Raw genomic sequence first — 16,551 nt, 5'->3', positions numbered from 1 at the left:
TCTATTTTTTTCTAGTCCGGAAATTACAGTATATTTGCACTCTGATTGACTGTGGCCAGTGTCAGCTCGGTAGACTCAGCTTACCCGTTACCCTTAACAAAATCTACTGTCCAGCAGTAGATAATGAATGAATGAATGAATGGAATGTACCCAAAATAAACTCTGCACGAAACCCCATTTTGATTCTTGATTATTGCCGTTCACTAGTTGACTTTCCAAATCACGATTGTAAAGATTCGGTGTGTCCTCTTGTTGGTTCTTGCCACATATTTGATGCAACTCAAAAAAACTAAATCTTCTTAGAAGGGCGGGTGTGCCTAATGCTGTGTCTGATGATTGTATCTTTGAATGTAATATGCGTCCGACGCGCCTTCCTTTTCAGATGATAATGAATGCGAGTCGGAGCCTTGCGGTCAGGGCAGAGGCCTTTGCATCAACACAGAGGGCGGCTACAAATGCTTCTGTCGCCAAGGTTATAAACACATGGTGCAGCATGGGAGACTTAAGTGCGTCGGTAAGTCCGGCTGATGACCCCATTTTTTCGGTCAAATCATGCATTTGGTATGTCCTGTCTGTCTTGCACTGTAGATGTGAATGAGTGCTCCAAGCATGACATCTGTGGCGCTGGAGGCCAGTGTGTCAACTTGCCAGGTTCTTATAAATGTGAATGTCACAGCGGTTTTAAGAGCAGGTCACACCGTCATCCAGTTTGTGAAGGTAAAACCAGCAAAACAAAGACAGCAAAACATTCAGCATGTATGCTTAACATGTTAACATGTTTGGGTCTGGACTTCTTTTAGATATAAATGAGTGTTTGAGTCCGGACACTTGTCCCAATGAGCAATGTGAGAACACGCCGGGCTCCTTTGAGTGTGTTCCTTGCTTGCCTGGTCATGAGGCCCGCGCTGGTATCTGCTATGGTGAGTAGAAAATACTAAAAATATGAAGTATGGCATCTTAACTGGAATATAAAAAAATATGGCTTTTTCAATTGTGAAAAATATTTTCAAGACAAAACTAAAGATATTTTTTTCAACCACTAATTGCAATAAATAAGATACAGTATATTTCTGATCTGCTCGACAGTTGTTTAATGGCTCATTGACCACCATTATCTTGAAATTTGCGTTGTAACTTTGTTTGCTAACTTGGGCCAACCTTTGAAACACGTTTTCCCAGTGGATCTCTGTAATGGGTGCATCACTCCAGGTCACTGGTGTATTTCTGAGTGACTGGAAGAAAAGCTTTCACGCACCTTACCTGACCCCGAATATAAGAGGACTCGTCGTCTTCTGCCTTTTTTGTAACGAAAACACTTTGTTTTATTTATTATTCAATTCATTTAATATGGTTGCCAATACAGTCTTATAATAGCCAGAAAAGGACATGTTCATACACTCCTGATCAAAATTTTAAGACCAGTTGAAAAACTGTAGCAATTTACATTTTGTACTGTTGGATCTTAAGGAGGTCTTCTGTAGAGCTTCAAAATGCCAAAAGAAGAATTGGGAGTGAGAAAAAAAAATGGAGTAAGCAATTTATTGCAAACAAGCATTAAAGTGAAATAGGCTGTTCTTCAGCTGATCAAACGTTTAAGACCAAAGCCTTTAAAAAAAGCCTTCTGTTAGGTATTCACACTGTCGTGATCTCTTGATGGCAAAGGCAAAACAGCTTTGTCTCTGTGAACACGGTCGAATTGTTGAGCTGCATAAGCGAGGCCTCTCAAGGCCTCTCAAGGCCTCTGCTGCCGAGGCTGAATTCAGTAAGACAGTCTTTTGAAACATCTTAAAAGATCCTGAGGGTTACGGAACAAAAAAATCAAGTGGTAGACCCTAAAAAAATTGGCCCTGAACCGGAGGATCCAAACCAAACCAATAGCATTTCTTTTTTTTTTGCTCTACAAGCTCTACCTAGAACCACCAAAAGATCCAAAAGTGCAAAATGTAAATTCTTGCCATTTTTGAACGGGTCTTAAAATTTTGATCAGAAATGTAAGTTCTATGGCATAAACTAAGCATCTTTGAGTGTCCTGTCAAGCGCTTTGTAAATACAAAGTATTATTATTATACAGTGATACCTTGGTTTTTGTTATTCATTCATTGGAAAAGATCCAACAAAAGACGAAATTTTCAATCCAATTAATCTGTTCCACTCAAACAAAAATAGGAACAAAAAATACGTTGTGTACTGTAGATAGGCTTATTTGATCAACTTACAGTTTGTGAAGCACAATATTGTACCATAACTGAGACAGCAAATTTGGGCGAAAATTTATGTCGAAAACCGAAAATCTGGGCGTTCAAAAACCGAGGTTTAACTATATATTATAACTTCACTTCCAATTGAAATTTGGAAAATTGCCAGACGTAAATGAACAGCCGATCTTCATGTGTTTCCACCAGACATAAATGAGTGCCAAAAACCTGGTATCTGTCCTAATGGGCGATGTGAGAACCTTCCAGGAATGTACCGCTGCGTATGCAATGAGGGCTTCCTACCGTCTGTTGACAGCAAGGACTGCAGTGGTTAGTAAACTGAGTGGAAGGCAACACACACACACACGTGTGCAGGTCCCCATAGTGTCATGTGTCTTCATGTGATAGCTGTACAGTTATACCATGCCATATGTATTTTTTTACAAGTAATGCATTATATTTGCAATTTTTGCAGTAAAACAGCATATTTTTGGGGCTAAGTTTGTTTATTTTCTATGAATAATGTTATCAAAATATAACCTAATGGAGAGTAGTCCAGCTCACTCACTCACCGCCGTTTAGAGTGCCCCACACATGTACTGTACAATTAAAAATAGCATAACTTTTTGTGTGAAGTTGACTTTCAACTGTGGAGAAAAAATATTGTTGCTTTTAAATTAAATTAACTTGGGGAAATTAACTTGTTCTTGCTTGCTTGCTGCTGTAACAAGTTAATTTCCCCGCTGTGGGATAAATAAAGTACGTACATTATAGCAGGGATGATACTACCATAACAAAGCTTTAATCAGGACAAGAGCTATGCGTTTTAAGTCTACATGTTTCTTTTATGGCATGCAGACATCAACGAGTGTGAGGATGTCAGGCTATGTGCGTACGGCCGCTGCATCAATACTGAGGGATCCTTCCAGTGTCAGTGTTACCCAGGTTACCAGCGCACGCAGGAAGGCAGCCACTGCGAAGGTATGAATTATTCACCTCTACTTTAAAGTTCACGTAAAAGTCCATCGTTTACTTGGGTCATCTCCATTTCTAGTGACAGGCTTTATGTCCCATTGTTGTCGCTTCAGATATCAACGAGTGCGAGAGGCCATCAAACTGCCAAAGGGGCCGCTGTATCAACAATATGGGCTCGTACAGCTGCGAGTGCCAGAAGGGTTACACTCTGATTGGAGGCCGGCGCTGCCAAGGTCGGTCCTCTTAAGTCCCAAGTGACCTGCACGATGCTTCACAGTTTATTGCTCATGATTAGTGATGAATGCAAATTTAGGATTGGAATGCATTGTAAAGGGATGCCTATACGTAAAATGTCTGAGCAAATACCACAACAAACCAATGTTTTCTTACTTTAATCTCGAAATAAACATTCTTTAGCAACTCAGATGGTGTTTGGGTAGGAATCGCAAACTGAGCTCTGGTGTTATTTCCCTTTCAGACATAGACGAATGCGCCGCCGACAGGAGTCTTTGCCAGCCATACGGCTCCTGTGAGAACAGGCCGGGCTCGTATATGTGTGTGTGCAATCACGGCTATGTCCTCTCAGAGGACAAACACAGCTGTGAGGGTAAGCTTTCTCTTATTCCCCCGTGCATTTCTTGAGGCCTGCGCTCATCCCAGAGCTTAACCAGGTCGGAACATTAGATTCCTCTCTATCCCAGACTTGGATCAAATAAAATCTGTAGGCTTGTATGCTTTTAAAGAACTAAAAATGCCAGTTCCCACATAAATTGTGTGTGAACTGGGGCTGTATGATTCTGCAAAAAATGTTAATCACGATTTTCTTCCTTCGAATTGAGATTGTGATTCTCTGGGACGATTATTTTTATATGCAGGAGCACATGCTTACGTCTGAAAGAAATTACACGGTTTTATCATTATTATCAGTCTCCTCGTTGCCTTATTCTCCTTTTAAGACACTGCCAATTAAATTTTGATGAGAGGTCCAGGCATAACAGTTGACAGGGGATTTTGTTGAGAGGAAAACAACCTTGACATGCTTGCTCACACACCAATACATTCATGCATGTAATAAAGGGAAATCAAAATAAAAGTTAGTTCATTAATCAGATCACTCCTCTCGGGAGCTGTTGAGTGATAGCCAGCAAGGCTCGCCACCGCTGTCAGCCATCAGCGTAGAGAACCAGGGCAGTGGAACCAACTTGCCCTGACCGGTGAGTCTCGCTTGAGGATGGGAAGAGCGAGGAGGAAATGCAGTGTCAATCTGTGAGTAAAATGGCAGTGTTTATAATGCAGCTTGTTAAGTTAAATGTAAAAAAAAAAAAAAATTGCCATAATTTAGAAATTAGATCACGTTAGTGTGAATCAAGATTGCAATTTTTGCGTTTTGCCCTAGTGTGAATGCTGAGGGATGTTGCTGAGGTGAAGAAATAAGTTAAGACACAGCAGTTCCCAGAAACCATGAGAATGTTTCTGGCCTACAAGAAGGGCCAGAGTCGCCTTCACCTGCTGAGGAGACTGAGGTCCTTTGGTGTGTGCGGGACTCTTTTACGGACCTTTTATGACTCTGTGGTGGCCTCAGCCATCTTCTATGCTGTGGGCTGCTGGAGAGGGGGCAGCACGGACAGGGACAGGAGCAGGATAAATAGACTGATCAGGCGAGCTAGCTCTGTCCTGGACGGTCCTCTGGACTCCGTGGAGGAAGTGGGGGAGAGAAGGATGTTGGCTAAGCTGACATCCATCATGAACAACACCTCTCACCCGCTACATGACACTGTTGTTTCCCTGGGCAGCTCCTTCAGCACCAGACTGTTACACCCACGGTGTAAGAAGGAGAGGTTCCGCAGGTCCTTCATACCGACCGCTGTCAGGCTCTACAACACCTGCACCACCTGAACCATGTTGTAGTCACTATGCATTCTTTACACTGTTCTCTTTACTTGTCTTGCTGCTGTAACAAGTAAATTTCCCTGCTGTGGGATAAATAAAGTACATACATACAATGTGCCTCCTAGAGTATGTTAAAAGCATAGGGGATGACCTTGAGCAATCGAATTACACTTTATGCTGAGTAATGTCTGTCCCAATATTTGCACATTAAATGCAACTATGATGTTCAGAATCTTGTCATTTGATTTGCACGTCAGATCCTAACCTCTTCACACATTTGGTCCTCCAGCAGTTCAAATGTTGTCAGATGAGAAGAAGGAGTGCTATCTGAACCTAGATGACACCGTGTTCTGCGACAGCGTCCTGGCCACCAACGTCACCAAGCAGGAGTGTTGCTGCTCCATTGGGGTAGGGTGGGGGGACCACTGTGAGATCTACCCATGTCCTGTTTCTCACTCAGGTACAGCCAAAGCCTGTTTCACAGCTAATGTATGTAATTTGTATTCTCATAGATTTATTGTCTTTCAAAAGTCAGTTAATTTGAGCTAATATTATTAGTGGACCCTGATTGTTTTTTTATGATACATATCCATGGTCGTAGCATAAATAATTGAAGGATGCCCGGTGGGATGCACTGTGACAGTGAATTACTACTTTATTAACCGTCTCTTAATGCATTTGGGCAAATGTGTCTCTATTGACTCTGTTAATCATCCTCTTTTGATGTCCAGCTGAATTCCACTTCCTGTGTCCAAACGGCCAAGGTCTATACTACAACGAAGGACTCATGTATAGCCGGCCTGCTTACCAGGGTATGTTTTACGTCATCTCTGTTGCGACATTTTCTGCCTAAGCTGTGATAAACTGTCCCTTATGACACTTGTACATTACGAGAGCTAATAACAAAAAAGTCACAGATGAATTGACTACACTAAAAAGATGGTTTGTTAAAAACAGACTATCCCTGAACCTAGGGCTGGGCGATATGGACCAAAACTCATATCCTCATATCCCGTTATTTTTTAAGCAAAGTGAGTTTGGACAAAATCAAAGCCAAATATGCAAGTTGTTTTATCAAAATAAATACTTAACGTGAGGATGTTTTTTGAAAATTGAAAGCTTCATGCAAGATGCAGCTGATGTTTACAAAGTACAAGGAAGAAGAGTCCTGAACCACTGTGTACATGCAATGCTGCACTTACGACTAACTCTTCATGTTTTTAGGACTTGCATATTCCATTGTTTGTACTCAATCATCATCCAACTATGTTTCTGTCAACTATTAACTTTTCATCAGTTATAATTCAATATTTATGATTATGTTATATAATTTGTTGTCATCGCCTCCCTCTTTTACAGATATCGACGAATGCTCTTTGTTCGCTGACGAAATCTGCAAGAAGGGCCGCTGTCAGAACACGCAGCCGGGTTATGAGTGCTACTGTCAACAGGGCTTCTACTATGACAGCAACCTTCTGGAGTGCATTGGTAGGTGTCAGTTCAGCTCACGACAGTACTTCATCTGCGTAAATAGTTTTTCAACATATCAGCGCGACACACAAAAAACATAAATTGGCATCATAAGTCTACTCTGTTGCTAACATGACGCCACCTTCTGGTTTGCATGTCCTGAATGCTGTGTATCTGTAGACCTGTAAACAGTGCTCCTAACACACTAGTCTGTTTGGACGCGTATCATTTCGCTGCATCGAGTGACCAAACAATGCATCTATGAGTTGTTGACTCAGTCTCTGTGAAGAATGGATAGTGGTTATTTTAGAGGCGGGACACTGCAGGCAGATTCCAGCCAGGGAATCCTTTAATCATCCTTATTGTGTGTGCTTGTGTGTGGTTTACTTGTTCATAGAATACACAGAACGATGAACAACTCAGTACATGTTTCCTTCCTTCCTCCTAATAAGCATTGTGCGCTTTGCGCTGATTAGACTTTCAAGCGCACTGCGTATTTTAGAGTGTCAAAAAGTCAGTTGTTTTCATTGAGTACAGCTGCAAAATAAGCAACCATGACACCAAAGAAAGCTTCAAGTGCCAGAACTTTGATAAAGAAGGTGAGTAACACTATTGAATTCAAGACAGAAGTAGAAAAGTACAAAGGTAGTGTCTGTTACAAAGCATTGTAATGTACAAGTAGGAACCTTTAACACAGGTTGCAGGGGGAACGGTTTTAGGCAGACTCATAACAGATAGTGAGATGGGGCAGTGTGTGTCGTGATGTTTGTACCTGCTGCTGAAATTTACAATAAAAAGTTCAAGCGAGCCTCTAACCGTCCACTCTTTAAAGTTAAATTTGTAATGGACTACGATGAAACAGCGTTCGCATGGCTCTTCCATCCCTTCCCCCCTCCTCCCTCCACTCATATGTGTTTACCAACATGAGTCTCGAATAAAGGTAAAGGTGATGTTAAATGTTCATTTATCCTTTTCATTCGTCATTAATACGCATTTTGCACTGTTTTCTGCATGTGAAACTATAATTATTCTCTATTCTCTATTGGATTTACATTATTTCCTATGGACAAAATTGCTTTGGTTTTCATACATTTCGGTTTTTGTTGGAACTTTTGGAGCAGATTAATGATGAAAACCAAGGTTCCACTGTATAATCATCTGTTTGTCTCTTCAGATGTGAATGAATGCCACGATGAGTCTCTTTGCACGAATGGTCGTTGCATCAACACCGAAGGGTCCTTCTATTGCAACTGTAAGCAACCCTGGACTCCAGACTCTAACAAGAAGAAATGTGTGCTAGCAGCAGTAGCTGGTGAGCGAGCTAGAATCTCCTCCCACCTTGTAGTGCCCATCTACCTGAATCTGCAATGTATCTTTATTGTGCAGATGTGAATGAGTGTGAGGACCCTGCCAACTGTAAGAATGGTCTCTGTGTGGACACTCCGGGGTCTTACTACTGCATCTGCTCCCCGCCACTGACTCTTGCTATTGACCGCAACAGATGTGTGACTCCTGAGGAGCAGGCCGGTGAGTGCAGACCTTCATTTTAGAAACCATCATCTTAGTGGTTACAAGGTAATCAGTATCTTAACACAGCAAAACAAATAAGTCAGTATTGGCTTTTATGTATTAGTGCATGCTTTGGATTCACGGTAAGAGAAAAAATGGGTGTTAAAAACGGTATGCATAGAAAGAACAGTTAACTTCTTATTCGTTGTTTCAGTCAGTGTGCCACACAGTAAACACTGCGGTGCTTACATTGCAGTTTATAGTCACACAAAGTTGATGGAAATTAAACAATTTGGCCATTTCCATTTTGTACACTAAACAATTTAAAACAATTTCTATCAATCTATCCAAAATAGTGTTGATCTCAGCTGCTTTCTGTTGGATGTTTTCCAGTACTCAGTTTACTGTCTCCTATATTACTGGTATGTGGTCTACAGTATGAAATCAAATAACCATCTGGGTTTCCACTTAGCGCCGGTGTCAGTGAACACTGACTTTAAACAGCTGTGGCTGTAAACAATCGTGCTTTTCTTAACTCTGCAAGATGGCAGTAGCTGCATTTGAAGTGTCATGAGTGGTGAACATCCAGCAGCTTTAGCTACCTTTGCATGCGCTTTAGAATGTTGGTTGCGCTACTCAGCTGTTGGTGTGAAAGTCATGCTTGTTCCACTTGCCGCACTGTTGCTGAGCAGTTTGCTTCTTATCGCTATTTCAGCATTGGTTCTGTTTCTGCTGTGTTGTACAGTATAATTGTGGTCTAAGACAGCTATGTTTTCCTTTTCACTTTCTTATGCACAAAATTTACAATTACATTGTTATGGATAATGAGTTTTTTATATTTCTGAAATAACATCCTCACTGTTATTATCACCTGCTTCCATTTAAGGCCCCAGTGATAATTAGTCCAAACGGCATACAGTGGAACCTTGGTTAGCATCATTAATTTGTTCCAGAAGGTCCGACTCTAACCGAAATGGACGCTAACCGAATACATTTTTCCCGTAAGAAATAATGTAAATCTCATTAATCCATTCTAGAAAGCTAAAAATGTTAACATAAAACACATTTTTAGAGTTTTACAATTATTATTTTAAAGGCAAAAAAACGCATATAAATACCTGATGAACTTAAGGGATACATGAACATTTAAGTTTACGTTTACCTTCATTGACGCTGTGATTCTTGACGTGACTGTTCCGAAAGACACGATGTGGCAGCGAGACACAACACAGACACCATCTTCCTTTTTTGCCATGAGTTATTTATTAAATTCAGTCGTTTCTCACCCCCAATAACCCAAAATGGAGCCAAAGAAAGTAATTTGCCAGCACACGATTGAATTCAATAAATAACTCATGGCAAACAGGGAAATGGTGTCCGTGTGGTGTCTGGCTGCCACATTGTGTCTTTGGGAACAGTCGCATCTTAAATGAAGGTAAAAGTAACCTTAAATCTTCATTTAAATATTTCATGCATCATTTGCACGCATTTGGAAACTATAAAAACGTGGTTTGCGTTAACGCTTTTCAGAGTCAATCGCTGACAACACCATAGATGGCCATTGTTGCCATTTTCTTAGCAAGCGAAAGATGCTCAAGGATGTTTTGTGATAAAAATACATTAAGAACACAGTTGGACTCACGCAGTATATAAAACGACAGGACACGTGCCATATTGTATGCTAAAACGTACGCAAACAGAGGCAAAACTTGGGCGTACATTTTTTACATTAACCGAAAAGCACTCGGGGGGGACGCTAACCAAGGTTCCATATTATAAAGATTTGGTATATCCACATAAAATTTGAATAGCAGCACTGCATTAAATCTAAAATACATATTATAAAGAAAACAACACCATCTGGTTAGGCAGCTACAGGCTGTTGCATCCAGAATAATGCAGGAGCCCGACATAACTGAATAAAACAATTGCTCTGTTGCCAAATTCCTGAGTTGGAATGTCTTTTGTGTTATGTTGCGTTGCCATCGTGTTGTATTTTGTGTTGCTACAAAGTGTTTTTCCTTGGACCAAGGCTAACATAAGTGAACACATTTGATCATAAGTTTGAGGTTTCAATTTAGCGAAAGTGACGCTTCATGGCTATTTATTGTGTCATTTTGTGATTGTTTACCACAGAAGTCAAGTCAGATGCTTTTCAACTGTACCAAAAGAAGCAATAGTTTCCAGCAGACGTACTTGTGTTGCTTTTCATGAACACCTGGAATGTTTGACTTTACTAGCATTCAGACATGTTGGTGATAACAGAGTAGGGGTTACTCGTGCTATTTTATTGGCGGCACACACACATCGCTCTGGCATCTACTGTTCCTGTCTATGCGGCATGTTGTTTCTTTCCAAAACTCGGGTACGGTCAGGTCAGTTGCCACTGTTTCATCATCAAGGATCCTTATTTGTGTCATGTTGACGTTCTCCAGCGTTACAGATTTAGACAATTACTTGAATGCAAAATAGACACACAGATAGGGGGTGCCCACTCACACTCGCTGGACACTTAATTAGGTACACATGCACAAGAAGAACTGAATTTTTTTTTTTTTAAACATGCCTTTGCAAAGTTTTGGTTGAGTGAAATTATATGAGATTTGCCTAATTAAGTGTCCAATGAGTGTATTATGCAATACATGCTATGAATACTTGCTGAAAAGCTTTTGTGTCGATTCAACCAAATCAGCATTTTTGATGCACCTGCCAACAAGAGCTGGCCCCAAACAGATGTTCATACTGTAACCAGTGTCTGTGGTGCCCTTTGCAGATGTGAATGAGTGCCAGGATCCCTCCTACTGTAGGAATGGGAGGTGTGAGAACACGCCCGGCTCCTTTCACTGTTTTTGTGACCCTCCTCGCACCTTCAGTGCGGAGCTGAAACAGTGCGTCTATGACGGTGGGTAAATTCAGCATCAGCTAGTTTCAAATCCCCATAGACACCTGGTTCTCCTTGTCATTCCTCTCAATTGTGTTGGCTTTGAGATTTTTGATTTGGTTGATTTATTTGGACCACTTTCTTATTGCGCAAATGACAATAGGAGGTGTGTTACACATTATTTGTGCTATATAGACACAGGCAGTGATTTTGTGGTAATATTGTGATAGTTGCTTGAGTATAATTTCTAATATTTTGCTTCTTATCACACAGCAAAAATATTAGAAACACGTCTATCTTATAATGCAACCTGCACATACAATAATAAACTAATATTAAAGTAACACCTCTCAAACCTGAGCATTATTATCTTTGCAAAGGCATGATTGCAGTGTATAGGTGTACCTAATGAAGTGTCCAATGAGTGTTTAACCAGTTATTGCCGTATTTAAAGTTCATAAACTGTATATGAAACATGCATGTGACAGATGTGAGTTGCTGTAATTGTGGCTGTTTATAAGTCATTTTAAGTCAAATACCGTAAATTCCGGTTCATAAGCCGCTACTTTTTTTGTTAAACTTTGAATCCTGCGTCTTATACAGCGGTGTGGCTAATTTATGGCTAAATTCTAATCTTGTGACATCTCCTTTACTTCAGAACTACTACTACTGCCGCTACTACTGCTGCTCGGGAGTCGCAGGAGGTCATTAGATATAACAGTACAACAGTCTGACTCACAGTGTCATCTTACTAAGAACACCAAAGTCATCAAACAGCAACTTAACACTCAAAAGGTATACCTGACAAATACACAAACATGCACCAATGCGAGTTTGAAATGAAAAAAAGCTGCTCTTTTAAAGTTTTCCCATAATGCATTGCGTCTGAGCAACGCATTCTTTGGGGCGTTGCAATGACGTCAGCCTCTCCTTGGCCTCAGGGCTCCTCTGGCTCCCTCTGGTGGACAGAGGCATCATTGCAGCGACATCCATCAATTTTCTATGCTGCTTGTCCTCCAATGAAAGGCTACGCTCAAACGAAATGCACTATGGGAAAACTTTTTTTTTAAATGTCATTTGAAAAACTTGTATTGGTACATGTTTGTATGTGTATAAGGTATACCTTTTGAGTGTTGAGTTGCTGTGTGATGTGTTTTGTAAGATGACACCATGAGTCAGACTGTTATATTGAGGAATGACCTCCTGTAATTTACAATGGGTTGACAAGCTTATTGTGAGATTTTTCATAGCTAGTGGTTGGCTCCTGTCAAATAAAAACCTGCCTGGTCCTCACGGACTCGTGATATATGCCATTTTATGACATGGACACGTCATACACCGGTGCGGCTTACATATGTACAAATCTGTTTTTTCCTCTAAAGTCAGTGGGTGCAGCTTATACACCGGAATTCACAGTACATGCTGTAAACACAGAAATGTGTCTGACCATTGCAAAATAATCTATACAGTCATCCCTCGTGTATCGTGTTTAATTGGTTCCAGACCCGACCATGATAAGTGAATTTTCGCGAAGTCGGATTTCTTATTTATAAATGGAATATTTTCATAATTAGAGCATAGAAAACCTGTTTATGACCTTCTAAATATGGTTTTAACATTATTACTTATGATTTATTGATTCATGTATTTAGAAAAACCATGATAGAGTGAATCCGCAAAATTCAGGGCGCAAAGTGGCGAGGGACGAGTCATGCAAAAACGAATACTTTTGTATTAACTATGTAATTTTGCTCCCTACTACTATTATGTTTGAACCACAGTTTTTCTTTTTTTTTTTTTTTTTTTTTTTTACCCAGATCGCACTGCAGCCTACAAGGACGTGTGTTTCCTGCAGGTCGATGAGGGCTTAATTTGCACTGAGCCCAGGAGCGTCATGCTGGTGACCTACTCAGAGTGCTGCTGCCACTACGGTCGCGGCTGGGGGCCCGAGTGCAACACCTGCCCGCCGAGAAATTCAGGTGAGCGATGCTGCGTCTTCACGCATTCGCTTCTCTGTTGATTTTCCTGAAGACGTTCATTATTTCTACGCAGAGATGTTCAACCATTTGTGTGAGATGCACCTGGAGACGGAGTCCGACGGGGAGCAGGATTTCCTGGCAGCTTTCACTAACTACAATCCAGGTTGAACCATACACCTGCTGCCATCTACAGTATGTCCTTTTTTTCCCCCCACTTTGTGTCACATTTTTTAAATGTTCTCTCACAGGTGACAGTTCAGAGGAGGACTCAGATGAATGCAGCTGTACGAATGGACACTGTGTGCGCTCCTATCTCAGCACCATGTGTGAATGTAACCAAGGATTTAGGCTGGACCACTCCCACACCCGCTGTATAGGTTTGTCTTTTTCTTACATTGATACCTCCATTTAACATTGCTCAAAAGTAAATAGATGCATGCAGTGCCAGTGATCGCTTGGTCACATTGCTTCTCCTATATTGCACACATTGGTCAGTTTATGTCAATCATTGCTTGAAGCATCAGTGATTGATCGGTCGGCTTGATCGGCCTTTCTGATCAAATATTATGTCAATTATTAAATGTATCCGAAGCATCAGTGATTGGTCAATTGATCAATCATTACATATAGGACCAGTGACTGGTTGAAAATGTTTTTTTAAGCAAACATCGGTCGGTCAATATGTTAATTCTTACACACAACACCATTGATTAGCTGATTCGCCAAGTGGTCTGATTGTCCGTTATCACATGCATCACCAGTGATTGGTCAATCACAACGCTTCACCTGTATTGCAAACATTGGTCAGTCTGTATATCACTCATTACGCATAGTACCGGTTATTGGTCTGTTGTGAGCGTCTATTATTTTTATTATTATTGGTTGTTCATGTTGCATCACTCTTTAAGCAAACATTGGTAGGTCTGCATGTCAAATATTACACGCAACACCAGTCATTGGTCGGTCATGTCACGTCATGTTTTAAGCAAACGTTGGTCAATCTTTTTGTAAATTATTATTTGCAATACTAATAACTGGTCGAATATGTCCCATCACGTCACGTCTTAAGGAAACACTAGTCAGTCTATGTGTCAATTACTCCACGCAGAACTTAGTGCATGCAACACCAGTCATTCGTCGGTAATGTCGCACCGTGTTTTAAGCAAACATTGTTAGGTCTACAATAGAGATGCTCCGATCGATCGACCACCGATCAATATTGGCCAGTTTCCGATTTCCGGCATATGCCAATAAATGCCGTTCAAAGCCAATCACAAAAACAGTCGGCATGTGGCGGAAAACTCTACATGCGTACTGTGTCACACAGGGTTGCCAACACCCATATTGAACCGACAACGGACGCACGCGAGTTACAGTTAGCCGCCTAGCGTCTTGTCTTCGGACTCCAAATGTGACTTTTTACCACAGTGACATTTTGTTTTTAAAACAAACAAGCAATGCCGTTAGTTCGGAGCTCGTTTTTTTCCCACAGGAGAGCTACAAATGGATATCACGTTTGCAGTGTACGTACTAAATTTTTCAAGCGTCGCTGAACAATTTTTCTCTCTTGTTGTCATTATATTATATGTAATTATGTCAAAACACGATTTGTGTGTGGTTGTTTAACGAACATAAACACAGAGTACATTATAATAATTACCTATTTGCCAGGGACCCTTGGAATTGTCTAACCACGGGCCAATACCACATAAATAAATTGAATTGTGTAAATATTGGTCAGTGTATATAAGTCGTTACATGCAGCACCAGCGATTGGTTAGTCGCATTGCATCTCTTATTGCATATTGCAAAAAAAAAACACAATTTGTTGGTCAGTTGTGTCTGTTTATATGCAAAGCTTGGTAGCTCTACATGTCAATGACATATGCAAACGTTCACTTGATGAAAACACAGCTTCAGTGTTTGTTTCTGTGTTTCCCCCCCAGACATCGACGAGTGTGCAGAACCAGGAATTCGCATGAATCCGTGCAAGAATGCTCGCTGTGTGAACACGGCGGGCTCATACAAGTGCTACTGCAAACACGGCTTCGTGGCCACGCGCAGGCCAAACATATGTGTCCGTCGCAGAACCCAATAACCATTCAGACTTTGCTCTTATTTATCCATTTGTACGCAACACACACTCAAGCACTGTGCGCATGCTGTACATATACGCCTTTGTCCTTTTAAATTACAACACACAACTGTGTATACACGGTCAACTTGGAAGATGTAAGCTCCTCCTCTGTGCCCGATTTTACATTCAAAAATGATAAATGTTTGTTTGTTAATTAAATGTTTTTGTAATTAATTATTTCAAACTATTTCTTGCTCTTTTTTGCTCAGCCCATTTGAGATTTGTACATTGTGCGGAGGCCAAACGTTCTGGTGTCCCTCTTTGATTTTTCGTCCACATTCATGAATATTTAAGTCTAAATTCCCTCCTTTGAATTGTGTTATTCCAACGCAGATTGTTGATTTTGTGTTCTTGTACAGTTTGTGGATTCAGAGTTGCTGTCCATTTTTTTCGTTGATGTAAAAATATGAGAGACGTGAAGTTTGTGTATTTGACACGTGCACCTAAGTAAACTTTAAGCTAGAAATAAAGACCATGCACTTAGCAACAAATGGGAATGTTTGCCAACTGTAGCCGACTTTGGAACGTCAAGAATGTTTTGCTGCATCGAACCATTTTGACAACTTGTTAAGATAAGAATTTAATAATAAAAAAATATTTCAGCCCATTTGTTTATTTGCTTGTCATGTGTTTCGATGGGTTTGAGGACATGCTTTGGCATTGGAGCCACTGGTAGGTATATTTATCAGTGCCACACTATTTTTCAACATTTGGCTCCCTTCGGCCTCCCCAATATGCTGAAAACTGATTTTCTGTAGTATATTTTGTGGCGTTTTCTGCTATATATGGTGTGTATATACAATATATGGTCAATAATAACTTAATAAATAATAACTTAGAATAAGAAAATAATGAATACATAAAAATAATCATAAAAACGATCGAAACATTGTAAAGTGAATAATTAAATACAGAAATATGATCAATAATTACTTATTAAGTAATAATAAATGAATTAATTCATGATCAATGATATTAGACACTGATTCTCAACATTCTTCTTCTTGCATGTACCTTGTTAACACGTTTTTAGTGATGTGCAGGTATACAGAAGTTTCACATTTTTTTATCCATCCATCCATCTTCTATGCCGCTTATCCTCACTAGGGTCGCGGGTATGCTGGAGCCTATCCCAGCTGACATCGGGCGAGAGGCGGGGAACACCCTGGACTGGTCGCCAGCCAATCACAGGGCACATTTTACATTTTTATTATAAAAAAATGTATGCGTATTTGTGATGTATAAACATGCATTTTTCCACCCTGAAACACCTCTCTGTGCAATGCAGTGCGTTTTCACATCACTGTGGATTAAACTTTTCCGACTTAGTGACGAAAGGTGGGTATCGTGTCGCACAAAGCCGTTTGCACCCATGCGGGCCCGGATGCGAAGATGATCCTGTGAGCTCACGAAGCCACGTTGCTATGGCACCATAGCCCCTCGTCCTGGTTTCATTCTGTCAAAGCGTTATGTCATTTAAATCTAGAACGGAAGAGTGACCTTGAGCAACCAGTT

At 40.6% G+C, this 16,551-nt stretch overlaps 1 protein-coding gene across 5 annotated transcripts in view; it reads left to right on the top strand.

Annotated features, from left to right (window-relative positions):
• The window catches only part of ltbp3 (latent transforming growth factor beta binding protein 3), a 56,052-nt gene extending 40,409 nt beyond the window's left edge, over window positions 1-15,643 (top strand). For 4 of the 5 annotated variants that reach the window (XM_054754699.1, XM_054754697.1, XM_054754698.1 and 1 more), the window contains 17 exons: window positions 383-514; window positions 589-717; window positions 801-920; window positions 2,403-2,525; window positions 3,054-3,176; window positions 3,284-3,403; window positions 3,649-3,777; window positions 5,350-5,520; window positions 5,792-5,872; window positions 6,420-6,548; window positions 7,705-7,842; window positions 7,917-8,057; window positions 10,813-10,941; window positions 12,738-12,899; window positions 12,973-13,062; window positions 13,148-13,276; window positions 14,846-15,643. In XM_054754699.1, the coding sequence (XP_054610674.1) occupies window positions 383-514; window positions 589-717; window positions 801-920; window positions 2,403-2,525; window positions 3,054-3,176; window positions 3,284-3,403; window positions 3,649-3,777; window positions 5,350-5,520; window positions 5,792-5,872; window positions 6,420-6,548; window positions 7,705-7,842; window positions 7,917-8,057; window positions 10,813-10,941; window positions 12,738-12,899; window positions 12,973-13,062; window positions 13,148-13,276; window positions 14,846-14,997 (2,198 nt within the window). In that variant the 3' untranslated portion in view covers window positions 14,998-15,643. The remainder of the gene's footprint in view (window positions 1-382; window positions 515-588; window positions 718-800; window positions 921-2,402; window positions 2,526-3,053; window positions 3,177-3,283; window positions 3,404-3,648; window positions 3,778-5,349; window positions 5,521-5,791; window positions 5,873-6,419; window positions 6,549-7,704; window positions 7,843-7,916; window positions 8,058-10,812; window positions 10,942-12,737; window positions 12,900-12,972; window positions 13,063-13,147; window positions 13,277-14,845) is intronic. The other variant, XM_054754701.1, reaches the window with a different exon arrangement.
• Window positions 15,644-16,551: the final 908 nt, after the last annotated feature.

The sequence above is a fragment of the Dunckerocampus dactyliophorus genome, chromosome 16, assembly GCF_027744805.1.
Source record: "Dunckerocampus dactyliophorus isolate RoL2022-P2 chromosome 16, RoL_Ddac_1.1, whole genome shotgun sequence".
NCBI lineage: Eukaryota > Metazoa > Chordata > Actinopteri > Syngnathiformes > Syngnathidae > Dunckerocampus > Dunckerocampus dactyliophorus.
This window is presented reverse-complemented; position numbering and strand designations above follow the sequence as displayed.